Raw genomic sequence first — 13,228 nt, 5'->3', positions numbered from 1 at the left:
ACGACGATGGCTAGCAACTGAAGAATCTACCAGATTGAAGATCTGGTAGATGAAGAAATTCAACATCAAAATACAGCAAAACTTAGCACCCGCACCAGTGCGGGCGTACGGGGAGGCCACTCCTCCTCCCACTACTTTATTCCACTGAAGTCTGAACCTATCCAGAAAAATAAATATTTTTAATTAAATCAGCTAGTTTTGTTATTAGCTGTAGAAGTATGCTTGTGCACATTTAAACGAATATTCCTTCAATCGAAAAACGAAGTCGGGTTGTAAACGTCGTCTTATCAAAGTTCCTTACTTCCGAGAGCATCTGATGGTGACTTCTGAAACCAAATGCAAATCCCAGCCCAAATAGCAGAATTAGAAAGCACGCATACGCCGCAGCGTCCCAGAACGGCAGCCAGACCCAGCACATAATGGACACCTAGGCGCACCCTGGAAACACAAAATCTTTACATGTACTCGTACATTTGCATGGTGATTTAAAAATGTACAGGCTACAGCTGAGGAACAGTATTCAAATTCGATTGATATACAGAGCAGGAAATTATACCGATACTTGCACAGTTGTGCCTTCTGTTTAGCGAAAACTAAGTTTGATATGCGTAATTACACTATACAGCCACAAAGAATTTAAACATCAAGAGAAAAATTTAGAGCTTACAATTAACTAGAAATTACCGAAATCAAAGATAGAAACTGATAATGCCGTTATATGCCGCGAAAATATTGCCTGATGCTGCAATCTTTGTATAGCCGAACGACGGATCACTGCACTACTCGGGCATGCACCTTCAGAATGCTAATATCCTTACAACGAAGTGTACTTGCCTTTCAATAACATTATAGTAGTAGCAAGAAGCTCTTTATTTTCATGGCGCCTTTATTTTCTTAAATTTCTGTCTATCCTATACATTTCCTTTTCAAGCTCGACGGAGATCCAAAGCCATTAGTCTACTCACTCTACTGGCTTTGCCGAGATCTCGTTCGTTGTCTGCGCTAACACTACCATTGTCTCGCAAGTAGAGCATTCAGAACGAGAGAGAATTAGGTTCAGGCAGAACCCTAATGAGGTGTGATATGGTCTGCCTCTTTCGAGCGATTTCAGAGGGTTGCAGCAGTTTCTATAACATGGACGTCTACGGGAAATGTGCGATGTCCAGGCACATTTTGGCCTGTGTACGCTTCGTATTGCGTTGTAGAGCAAAAATGTAGAGAACAAAGTTGTGCAGCTTTAAATTCTCTATCAAACTAATACCACAAAAAAATTTAAGTATGACAGATGCAGAGGAAAATGGCCGGGTCAGTAACTCACACATGACCAATCTGCATGCTGTCTCTGACTCTGAAAAGCACAACATGGCTGTTGTGGCCCACGATCTGTAGTTAAACGCTTATATATGCATCACTCTAAAGCTAGATCCAGAATGGATCCAGGGACGGAGACAGAAACGGAATCTATCCCGTGGAGTGAGCAATACGATCTGGATTGCGAGCTATGCGGAAACACAAAACGTCGCACCGTAATCGCTGACTTTTAATAATATTGAATATTCCGACAACAGAAAATCAACACTGATCGGCGCAGCTCGATCGTAAAGCGTGGAGCCCATTCAACAGTGTGTAACACTGTGCAGCACGTGCTATGCCGCGCCCACTAACACAACTCAAGCCAATCAGAAGAGACACAACACAGACACGTAATCCTAAGGCGTAGCGCCACAGGCGTAGCGCCACTGACGTGAACGCTAGTGATCCTGGTCTCACATGCCTCTGGGGGGATGCCGAGCTCCTGTGAGGCTGGACACACTCCCGAATCCACGAGAAGACGACGGTCGCCAGTGTCTGTGCGTGCTCAAAAACATCAAATCCTCTTAATCCATTTTATCACATCAATTCCGTAAAGGCACAATTCCATTTAATACAATGTGGAATAAAGAGATCCCATTATAAAAATACTATCAAATCATTAGGAACAGATCAACAGTAACAGATCAACAAAAGCATTAATCAAATTGTAGACTAGGATCCTCCATTTCTGACTCGAAAAGGTCACATATCCTGTCCACCGTTTTCCGCACTTTTAATCCATTCCGCTCCGTTGAGCAAGCCTGCGCATCCGTAATGCGACTTCATCACAATCCGCTTGAGAATCAGGTGCGTATCAAGTACGACTTAGGAATACTGCTTCATCTTTGGACTAAGGTGCGTATCAATTGTACGACTTCAAAATAAGATCCATAAAGGTCATGGAGGGACGTCATGTAGACAAGCGTAGTTCGCTTCCTCCCTGGTAAAGGTCATCCTTTATTGAGATGATCAGTTGAGATGTGCGACTCATTTTGGGTTAATGGTCCCAAAGGTCATGCGACTTGAATTCCGATACGATGACTCTCTTGGGCGGTAATGGTCCCAAGGGTCATCCGACTTCTCTTCAAATTTCCATTATAGGTCATGGAGGAACTTAGCCAATTTTCTGCGGCCTTCAAGCACTTCTTCGCTTGCCTCCCTGGTAAAACTTGCAGTTTGACCTTTCCGTCGCACATCCAACTTCAGTATGCCTCGAGCGGCCAGAGTGCCGGCGAGTTTACCGAAGCATCTCTGATGGGGCCGGCTAGTTACCGCATTGAGTTTACCCCATGAAATTTCCACATTTAATCTTTACTCTTGTTCGCCGCTTGTGGCTAACATTACTACGAGAAATCCGGCTTGGTTACCGTAGTTTTTCTCGTTTTAATTTTGACACTGAATCGCTTAAAAAGAGTGCCGGCACAGTTTACCGTAACAACTCTAATGAGGCCGGCTGGTTGCCGCATTAAGTTAACCTCATCAAATTCCACCTGTTGTCTTTCTCTTTTTCGCCGCTTGTGGCCCACTTTCGTCTCCAAGAGATTCGGCTTGATTACCGTAGTTTCTCTTGTGCATTTATAACACTGAGTCGCTTAGAGAGGAGGGCCGGCTAACTGCCGTAGCAACTCCCTTGGGGCCGGCTTTATAGACCGAATCAATTTCAACCCCAATAGTATTCCACATGATTTCTTTAGGCAATTCTGTGCTATAAATGCTGCAAACAACAAATACACAAATACAGTTAATGTTAACATGTCACATGTCACGACCTTTATACAACACCATTTTTCATCTTTGTGACGTACCGACAAAATGCCGTAGACGTCCTTTCAATAGTGTGATCCTAACGATCAACACTATTCCATTTCATTTGAATCGCCCTCGCCATCTCTTGGCGGACGCTTCTTAGCGCTTTCGGGTTGATTACGGTCAGATGTCCGGTCGATTGGTTCAGTTGAATCAACTTCCATGACCTTTGACGGGTCAACTTCTCGCTGGCCACGACTTTTTCCTTGACGGCTCCGCTTGACCGCCTCAAGTCGATGACGTGCGTCATTTTCTTCCAGTCGTAATTTCCGGTTATTAGGGTCATTGGCCAATCGACGTTGCACATCAGCGAGATTATCCCGAAGCTGCTGGTTCCGTATACCACGTCGTCCCATCTGGTTAGGAGCGCGTTCCGGGCGCCGGTCGCTTTTCTTCACCAGGAATTCGTCGATGTACGTTTCAACTCCGTCCACTGGTTCGACGTAGTCACTTCCCAGGGAATCTTTGATCTTGTTGACCCTTTCTTCGACTTGGGAGGCATGGCGCTGTATCAAGTTGCCTTTTCCATTCGTGTCGTACACTTTTTCAGCGCCTTTCGAGCTGTGTGCGCTATGCTGATATGTTCCATCGGTTGTCCCAATTTAGCGACATGAGCTCGGAAGAACGGTGGAATGTCGTCCTTCATAGTATTAGACACCAATTGATTCTGTGTCTTGTAATGTGCCAGTCTCGCGGCAAAGACCTTTTGCCCCATCCTTTTTGCGGCATAGTCCTTAGGATCCACCTGTAGTCCTATCGATGCTCTTGCTGCAAGCAACTTGAAGGCTGGGTTCACATGTCGTAAAACGTACTAAGCCACATATTCTTGTCGTTCGGGATAATCTGTGTAATAAAATTGTGTCATCCCAATTGGATCAGTCGTATCCAGCGGCACATCCAATAGACTCAAATCCACTAAACACTGGGACTGGGCCTTGTGGCTTTGCCGGCTCAGCTGGTGTTGCTTTACCTGACGTGGCCTTCTTCGTTCGCTGCCCTTTCTTGTCAGTATCTTTTGGGCTTATCGTTGGTGACCTTACTCTTTTTCCACTCTTCGTGGCTCCGCTAGATGGTTCTGTAACCGAACTAGTGCGTCCACGTACTAATCCTGCGGTCGAGCTGGCCCGTGACCTTTCTGCTCGTTCAGTTAATTCAGCATCGATTTTCTTCTTTGTTGCCAACAGGTCCTCGTCCGTCATTTCATCGACCGGGGCGTCCTTTTCAGCTATTGTTTTGGATGGTCCCGCGACGCTGGTAGTCGGTCTTGTTTCTGGGAACACCTTGAGATATCTAAGGATCTTTTCGACAGTCTCCGGCCACCTTCTACCTTTTATCGTCGGATGATATTGCACCATCGATGCAACTTGTATTGCGTATTCCTTGCGCTTTGCTTCAACCTGTTTCGTTTTATCTTTCATGGCAATGTGGCATGGTTTGATAACAGCTTCCAGGCTGATTAACTTCCCATACCATGCGTGTTCGTCTTCAACTCGCATGTGGATTCTATAAAGGTCACGGCATTTCCGATTGAAGTCGCGAATGGCTTCTAAGTCGGTTTCCGTCAGTTTTTCCTTCTTATCCACTATTAAATTCAAGTTCGGGTCATCGTCTCTCAAATCCAAACGGAGTTTCGGTGCGTATTCATGTATTGAGGGTTCGCCTGGGGGCGTAAGTCGTAATCCATCTGGTCCAGTCTAATCCAGGTTGGGACCCAGTGATGGTAGAATGCCTCTCGGTCGCCTTCCTCCTCTGTGTGGCGAATTACGATGAGGACGCTGCGCTCCCAGTTGCTGCGGTGTTCTCATGCGAGGCGCTCCGATGTCCGACAGTGACAAGCCTCCCGTCTCCGGAAAAGGCAGTAATATCGGGGATGACCTTTGTGATCGCGCTGGAGTTACCATCATTCCGCCGAATCCTCCCTGTCCCGTAAATCGACTCGGTGTAGTCTGTTGCGGTGGCGGCATCAACATTCTTGCCGGTCCCATTATCACCTGTGAGGGTCCCGCCGGTGGGGTATACGATCCCGGGTACGGTTGGTAGGGGGCGCCCGTTGCTTGTCCCGAATACTGGGTTCCGGCAGGTGAGCCGTGGTGCACCCAGCTAACCGTGTCCTGGTAATTCATCTGTTGTCCTGGATCGTGATACACGTAATACCCCTGGCCGCCGTAGTAACCGCCTTGAACTGTTCCGGGTTCATTCTGAGCCGTTCCCGCTGACGACGTCGATCCTTCCCCGTATGAGGTGTCGTAACCGTATTCCCCTTCCATTCTTATTGGTGTCGATGTTTTTAGTGGGTTTCCAATACTTTCCGAATCGGAATTATCTGAATTCTGTCGTTCCAATCTGTCCATAAACTGAGCTTACCTTCTTTAACAATGAAACAATTTTGACTAACTTTTTGCGCGGTGATGACCTTTCATTTACACCTTCCCAACTCCTATTTTTATTGTCATAAATCTCCTTAGTCGTATTTGTGTGGGTTATTTGTTTTCGCGTCCTTTAGTTATCCGATCAAGAAGGTCTTGCTCGGCTGCGTCCACAGGTTCGCCTTTTGGGTTAGCAGTTCCGTAGGAGTTGGTTTCTTCTTGTTCTCCTTGACCTTTCGCTCATTAATTGCTTTCGCTATATCGCGGCCCAATTGTTCAGCTTTTGATTTGACCGCCTCTATTTCCTCTTTTCTCTTTCTTATGAGGTCGTTCTCATTGCCGGTAGCAGTGCGTGGTTCGAAAGAATTCGAATCGCACTCTGATATCTCAGCGCCAGTTCGCCCTTTCGAAAGGTCATTCTTATCTCCGGTAGCAGTGCGTGGTTCGAAAAAAGGCTTTTGATTAGGTTCAAAATCCTTTTGCGAAGCGCGTTCTGCTACTTCGATTTCTTCTCCGGTGGCTGGTGACCTTTCTGCCAAATTTCCAGCTTCTGCGTTCAACTTTTTTGTAACTGCTGTCTCGAAATCTTTGTCTTCTTTCCTGGGTCTTCCTCTCTTCTTCCTCGGTTTATCTCCACTCATATCAGGTAGCAGAGTGCGTGGTTCGAAAAATGGCTTTTGTTGTGTGACTGAGCATTTTTCGGACTACGCTCTGATTCATTTTCTTTTCCGTTAGCTTTCTCCGTTTCGGGAAGCAGAGGTGGTTCGAAAAAAGATTCTGCCGAGTCTTTTTGAGTACGCTCTGTTCCTTGTTCTACTTCAGGTAGCAGAGGTGGTTCGAAAAAATTCGAGGTACGCTCTGATACTTTTTGCGAATCTTTCTCCTCAGGTAATGGCGGATGCCACAGCTTTAATCGGTCGATCGAGACCACCTTTAAGTCTGCTTCCTTCTTAGGGTTCTGCTCAATGACCTCAGCTTCGTTTGTTCGCGGGAAACTCAGAATCTTCCACACTTTATCGTATTTCGACTTAAAGTCCGACTGGTTTTCTTTCTTCCCTTGTTTCGTGTCCTTTGGTAATCGTATCAGTACGAAATCTCCCACTTTGAAGTTCGGTTCCGACTTCTTCTTATTGTAAATTTCCGCATTCTTCTCATAAGCATCTTTAATGTTACATCTCGCCACTTCTTCAGCAAAGGTCAAGTTCTTTTTCATGGTCTCAACCCATTCGTCTGGAGTTCCATAATCATCGGGTATATTCGTTCTCGTAACCACATCTTCCGGCATTGTCATTTCTCTGCCGTTTAGCATATAATATGCTGAATATCCCGTTGTAGCGTGCACGACTCTGTTCATCGCCGAAATAACATATGGGAGATACTTGTTAAATTTTCGCTCATTTCCCGCCTTCAGATATTGTGCCAAGCCATCCGCAATCGTCTGCATCTGCCTTTCAACTTGGCCTTGACCTTCTGGGTGATATGCCGTTCCGAATGTGTGTTTAATCTTAAACACATTGGTGACCTTTGCCAATACTTCCGCTGTAAAGTGTCGTCCGCGATCCGTATGTAGGATGTGCGGTGCTCCGTGTACCAATATCACGTGCTTCACGAACACTTTAGCGAATTCTTTAGCCGTTGCTGTTTTCATCGGTACCGCGATCACGTATTTCGTCAGTTGGTCGATAAATACCGCTATGTACTTGTATCCACGTTTCTTCGTCGGTAACAGCGGTCCTTTCAGATCAGCGTACACTCGGAAGAACGGATGTCCGACCTTTATCTCTTGCAATTTACCGGGTGGGCATTTCCTCGGTGTTTTGCGGAACTGGCAACCATTGCACGCAAGAATGTAATTCTTCACATCGGTGCTCATTCTGTCCCAGTAATATCGTAGTCGGATTGCAGATAATGTCTTTTCGAATCCCAGATGTCCTGCCGCTTTCTCGTCGTGCAATGCGTGGATAATCGCTCTTCGCATTGACAACGGTACGACATATGACCTTTCAAGTTTCCCATTCTTATCTTTTACTCGGTACAATATGCCGTTCCACAACTGGTAATGTACTTCGAATTTCGATCTTGTTTCCGCGTCTGGTAGATGTTCCAATTCGTCTATAATCATCGCCAGATGAGGATCCTTCAGTTGTTTATTCCGTAGCTGCAGATTCGAATCATCCTCTTCTTCTTCGTCACCTTGCAGGTTAACAATGCGGACTGTCGCCGTACTGAGTTCATTCCAGTCTTTGATGACCTTGCAACGTGGTAACGGTTTAAACCTTTTTTTCATCTGTTTTGGGAATCTCAGCAACTTAATCGGACACTCGTTTAACGCTTGTGTAACTTTGTCCGTTTCCCAAAGGTCATCTCTATTCTCCGCTGTTTCATCGAGTCCAGTGACCTTTCCATTCTGCATTTTAGATTCCGTGTCAAGTCCGGTGACCTTTAAGTCACTGACGGTGGGCAACCAACTTTTCACCCGGTTCACTTTTGCTTCGTTTTCAGCCGACTCATTCGCCGTAGCTGAAGTGACCTTCAACCGCTTCTCTCTCTGTTCCACCATCTGCAGGAACAGCTGTCCGATTTCGATTGCTGGTTCTTTCGTGTCAAATTCCTTCTTATAATCCTCGAAGTTTGGGATCTCATCAAATTCCTCCTCCTGACACGTCGGACCTTCAATTGGTGCTCTTGATAACGCGTCTGCGTTGTCACAATATTTTCCTGGTTTGTATTCGATTTTAAATTGATGACCTTGTAATGCCATTGCCCATCTTGTCAAGCGCGGGTTCATTCCGACTTTATTCGTCTCTGACCTTAGCAAATTGGTCAGCGCCTGATGATCCGTCCTTACGGTGAATTCTGCGTAATCGATATACGGCTTAAATTTCCTGACAGCGAACACTACTGCCAGACATTCCCATTCCGTTACACCGTAATTTTTCTCCGCTCCATGTAGGACACGACTGGCGTACGCGATCGTATGTCCATCTTGTGACAGTACGGCTCCGATTCCTTCTTTGCTCGCGTCGCATTTAATGACGGTCGGTTTTGCGGGGTCAAACTTTGCCAATACTGGACCTTCACACAACAACTTTTTCAAGCTATTGAACTCTTCCTCATAAACTGCTGTCCAGTCCTCTTTCACGTGCTTATCTTGTCTCAGCAGTTCATATAAGTGGGAAGTCTTCTGTGCATATCCCATTATGAATTTGCGGTAATAGTTCGCCAGTCCAAGGAATGACCTTAATTGTCTTTCAGTCTGAGGCCGTTTGAACTCGGAGACCGCGGTGACCTTTTCCGGGTCCATTCTGATTCCAACTTCGCTGAGTATGTGACCCAGGAATCCCATTTGTCTCATTCCGAATTCGCATTTCGTTGGCTTAATCGTAAATCCCGCTTCAACTAGGCTCATCAGGACATTTCTCAAATTCTGCATGAAAATTTCCCAAGTTTTTCCAGCGAAAATAACGTCATCAATGTACCCGAAAACGCATCCTTTTCTTTTCGCTTTCGAGAGTACTTTATCCATATACAATTGAAATGTTGCTGGTCCGTTGCATACGCCAAATGGCATTCTTTTAAATCGGTACATTCCATCTTGCGTAACAAAGGTCGTCTTGTTGATTGACGCTGGATCCATTGGGATCTGCCAAAATCCACTTTGTAAATCCATTTTTCCGTAATATTTGTTGCCTGCGCACGCGTCGAGCAACTCATTCGGATTTGGTAGCGGGTAATTATTCTTTCTCGTTAGCTTGTTAAGCATGATGTAATTGACGCAAAATCTTGTTCCCATTGTTCCGTCGCCATTTTTCTTTACTGCCAATACGACTGGGAAACTCCACTCGGCGTCTGACGGTTCAATTACATCTTGTGCCAACATCTCTTCGATATGTTTCGTTATAAACTCGCGGCCTGTCCAACTCGTTCTGGCCGGGTTACATTTAACTGGCTTCGCATCTCCCGTATCAATTACGTGAGTGACCCCTTTAACATCTCCGTACGGTTTCTTTGATGTCGGTAGGACCTTCCAGAATTCCCAGAACGCGTTGTACACGTCGTTCTTTTGTTCTTGGGTAAGATCAGGTCCCAATTTCAAGTTTTCGATTATCTTTTTCAACTCGGCTTTCGTTGTATCGTCCACCTCAGGATCATCGAGCATATTCTTCACTGTGCCAGCGTTGACCTTTACATTCTCCATATGTTCATACGGCTCAACATAGCCGAGAAGCTGATTTTTCTTCACGATCCGGTATTTGCTACTATGATTCGCAATGACGATTTCAAAGTACTTTCCTCTGTGGTCCGTTACTCCTGCCAATGGTTGCACTTCCGTTTCCACTTGTGGGACCGGTGTAAACATCAACTTGTTTTGGGCCGGTGCGTATTTTCCCATCTTGACCTTTACGCGCGTGCAATTGGACGGTTTCAATTTGATTCTTTGGTCACTGAGGACTTTGATCACGTCTTTCGACATCCTAGCCTTTTCCACTTTCAATCTTCTGACTTTAATATCCTTTTCTTTTTCCTCATCTACTTCGTCATCTTCATCCAAGTCCATTAAATCTTCTTGTTCTGAAAGGTCACTTACACGTGAATCTTCCGAAGTCGTTGAGTTATCACTTGAACTCGTCCACTCGGAGTCGGAGTTACTGCTCTCATATTCTTGTGCAGTAACTTGACCTTTGTCAACTTTTTCAATTGGGCGCTCATCAACTCCTTCGTCTTCTGATGAAAGGTCATTTTCGTTTTCCCGCGAATCGCTAAGTTTTTTCGCTTTCGAATTTTTGAGCAGAGGTTTGTCCCCTTCTTTTGCCTTTCGCCCATTTCGTGCGGCGACTCTTGGGTGACTCCTTGCTACCCGAATTCTCGTTGGTGACCTTTCTGATTGATCGGAGTTTGACCTCTCTTCGTCCGATTTTGACTTTTCCAGTTCATTTATTTCTTCGGGGCTCGTTAACGGCTTTTCGGTCAACTCGACCGGCGGACATTCCTCACCGTTATCGAGTGACCTTTCCCCGTTTTTTGCCTCCGTTACTGGGTTTTGTTGTTCATTCGATATCCTCTCAACTTCTTCTTTGAACTTCTTCCACATTTCTCCTCTGTCCGTTAACATCCGTGCGATGTCGAAAGCCGACTTTGAACTTTCTTCCGTTTCGTTCGATCCTCCTTCGACTATCTCTTCAACTGGTTCCTCTTTTTCCGCTTCTTTTACGGGTCCCTTGTCAGCTTCATTCTGTTGGACTGTTTCGTAACTTTTAGGTCGTTTGGGACCAACAAAGATGCAGTTTGCCATCAATTCTTCGGTAACCCATTCATCATTTGGAATCGTTTCATACATACACCACGTGTCGCCACCTCGTTCTGGGTAGTCCACTCCATCTGGATCTGGTGCAAAGGTCACCTTTTTCTTTTGCATTAATCCCGGTAACCTTCTTTTCCGGGTAACCTGTAATTCTCGCATCTCTTTTACATCAAATCTGGGGATTTCCTCTTCAAATTTATTCCAATATTTTTCGAATGCTTTTTCGTTTCCCTCTTTTAACGCGTTGTAGTACACTTCAAGTGATTCGTAGACAGGTGTACCAAGTCCTGCCGGGAAGATGATCGTTCTCCCTTCACCTTTATACATGTGGTTCACACGGAAGTCCCAGAAAAGGTCAACTCTCGCTTCTTCCCACATTTCTCCTTCTTCGGTCATCTCTTCTATCTCTCGTTCAAATCTCCTTTCTGTTGCTACCGGATCGAGAGGATCTTGGATTCCTTTCTCGACACGTTGCAACCAATGGTTTAGCCATCTTCCTTTCCCGATAATGAAGCTCTTCACGCATGACAACCAGGTCCGGTATCTGTTACAGTGATAACGCTCAATATGTGGCTACCACATTTCGTTTGTCCGCATGATACTTTTTACTTCCTTTTGGGCATGACCTTTGAGGTCTGCTAATGCGGCATTACATTTCGGCCATTCTGAAAGGTCATCTTGGGAGGCATTTTCACGACATTCAGCACATTCCCATTGAGGTTGTATTCTACACGGATCCTCAAAGTAACCGTGGTGACAACTCCTGGCTCGTTCTTCTGGAGTTAATATCCTTTGACTCGTTTGCGGATTAACATCTTCCCGTGCTGTGGCTTCTTGTTCACATTCGACTGGGGTCACGCTTTTATCCTCCGAGGATATTTCGGTGACCTCTGGTTCTTTTTCTGTTCGGTGACCTTTCAATTGTTCGAGTGCCTTGTTGCGGATTTCGCTTGTAAACATCTGTTCCTCTTCAGCTATTCGTTTCAAAACCCGTAACCTTTCACTCTTTTTATCCTTCCCCACTTTAGCCGTCTTTATTTCCAGTGCCTCTGGTACTGGGATAGCTTTTTCAACACCTTCTTTTTCTGTGTCTCCTTGCTTACAGTCATCTGCGATCATACTTCTCCCGTCCGGGAGAAATATGATCGCCTCATCCATATCCGGCGCAAGCGGTTCCTTTTTCTTTTCGTTAACTTCTTTGACCTTTCCACTTTCACTTTTCTTCTCCGGTGCCTCTGGTACCGGGATTATCCGTTGGCTAATCTCGTTCTGCTGCACTCTCGTCATTCCCGGTGCCTGTGGTACTGGGATGACCTTTTCTCTTCCCTCTTGTGGCAGCATTGTCCGGTTTAATGTATTTTCAATCTCCTGTTGGATCACTTTCAACTGCTCAAATGTTGACAATTCTTTTTGCGCCATCTCTTTCTTTTCGTTTCCCGGTGCCTCTGGTACTGGGATTAGCGTTTTATTAACTGTTTGAGCATTTCCCGCCTGTTTTACGAGTTCGGTGACCTTTCCGACTTGAACCTTGGCGACTGGTTTGGGGTCATCTTCTTTTTCTTCTTCGCCTTCATTATCCATTAGTACGAACTTCTTCTCTAAGAAGTCGAATCCCAATAACACCTGTACGTCGTCACACTTCGGTCGGACGTAGAAGGAATGTTCGCTGGTCTTTTTCCTTAAGGTCACTGGTGCTACACAGTAGTGTGTCACCATGAAACCTGACGTTCCACTAATTCCATTTATTCGCACCAGCCTGTCTGGTGGTAGTGGGAGCATATGAAGTCCATTCTTCTCGCAAAACGGTTTGCTGATTAGCGACGTCTCAGCGCCGGTGTCCAACATTGCGTTGACCTTTATGTCTCCCACTTTCACTTCGTGAGTGTATGCTTCAATTCTCTTGGGCAATTTTCCGTTTTGAATCTTCAAGGTGTGAATCTTACATTTCACAGGAATGAGCGATACTGGTCCCGGATCCATATCGGGAAACACTTGTCCTTTAGCTGGAGTGCTGTGACCTTTCAATATTTCGCTCAGCTTATCAATCCTGTGTGGAACGTCAGTTCAAACATCGTATTATTTTCGCGGCTTTGTCCTGTCAACTTGTTTCTCCGTGGCCGTTTTACCACTGGTGACCTTTCTAACATTCTGCACTTGCTCATTTGCTTTTGTGCTATCCGCGTGACCTTTAGTCACTTCATTTATCGTCTGATGAATCAGTTCCTCTTTACGGTTTTCATTTCGCTTATCTCGCAACTTCTCGATGACTTCGCTTGTTATTTGGTCGGCTTGCTTCAGTTCGTCTGCTTCACTGTCTTTCATCTCATCTGGTGACCTTTCGTATGTAACCGTGTCATATCCTTTTTCGGTCATCCATTGCATCACTTTTGCAGATACTTCA

At 45.5% G+C, this 13,228-nt stretch overlaps 1 protein-coding gene across 1 annotated transcript; it reads right to left on the bottom strand.

The window, feature by feature from the left end:
* Window positions 1-1,566: 1,566 nt before the first annotated feature.
* Window positions 1,567-11,256, bottom strand: LOC129592891 (uncharacterized). Its single transcript, XM_055489035.1, has 2 exons — window positions 3,159-11,256; window positions 1,567-3,067 (listed from the first exon to the last, which is right to left on the bottom strand). Exon 1 carries the CDS (start codon window positions 11,221-11,223, stop codon window positions 6,163-6,165), a length of 5,061 nt encoding a protein of 1,686 aa, XP_055345010.1. The 5' UTR covers window positions 11,224-11,256; the 3' UTR covers window positions 1,567-3,067; window positions 3,159-6,162.
* Window positions 11,257-13,228: the final 1,972 nt, after the last annotated feature.

Source organism: Paramacrobiotus metropolitanus, unplaced genomic scaffold (genome assembly GCF_019649055.1).
Source record: "Paramacrobiotus metropolitanus isolate TYO unplaced genomic scaffold, Prichtersi_v1.0 Parri_scaffold0000057, whole genome shotgun sequence".
NCBI classification, from domain to species: domain Eukaryota; kingdom Metazoa; phylum Tardigrada; class Eutardigrada; order Parachela; family Macrobiotidae; genus Paramacrobiotus; species Paramacrobiotus metropolitanus.
This window is presented reverse-complemented; position numbering and strand designations above follow the sequence as displayed.

What these genes read in the sequence shown, in the direction of transcription:
- LOC129592891 (XM_055489035.1), bottom strand. Translation starts at nt 11,223, where the DNA reads ATGACCGAAGAAGGAGAAATGTGGGAAGAAGCGAGAGTTGACCTTTTC.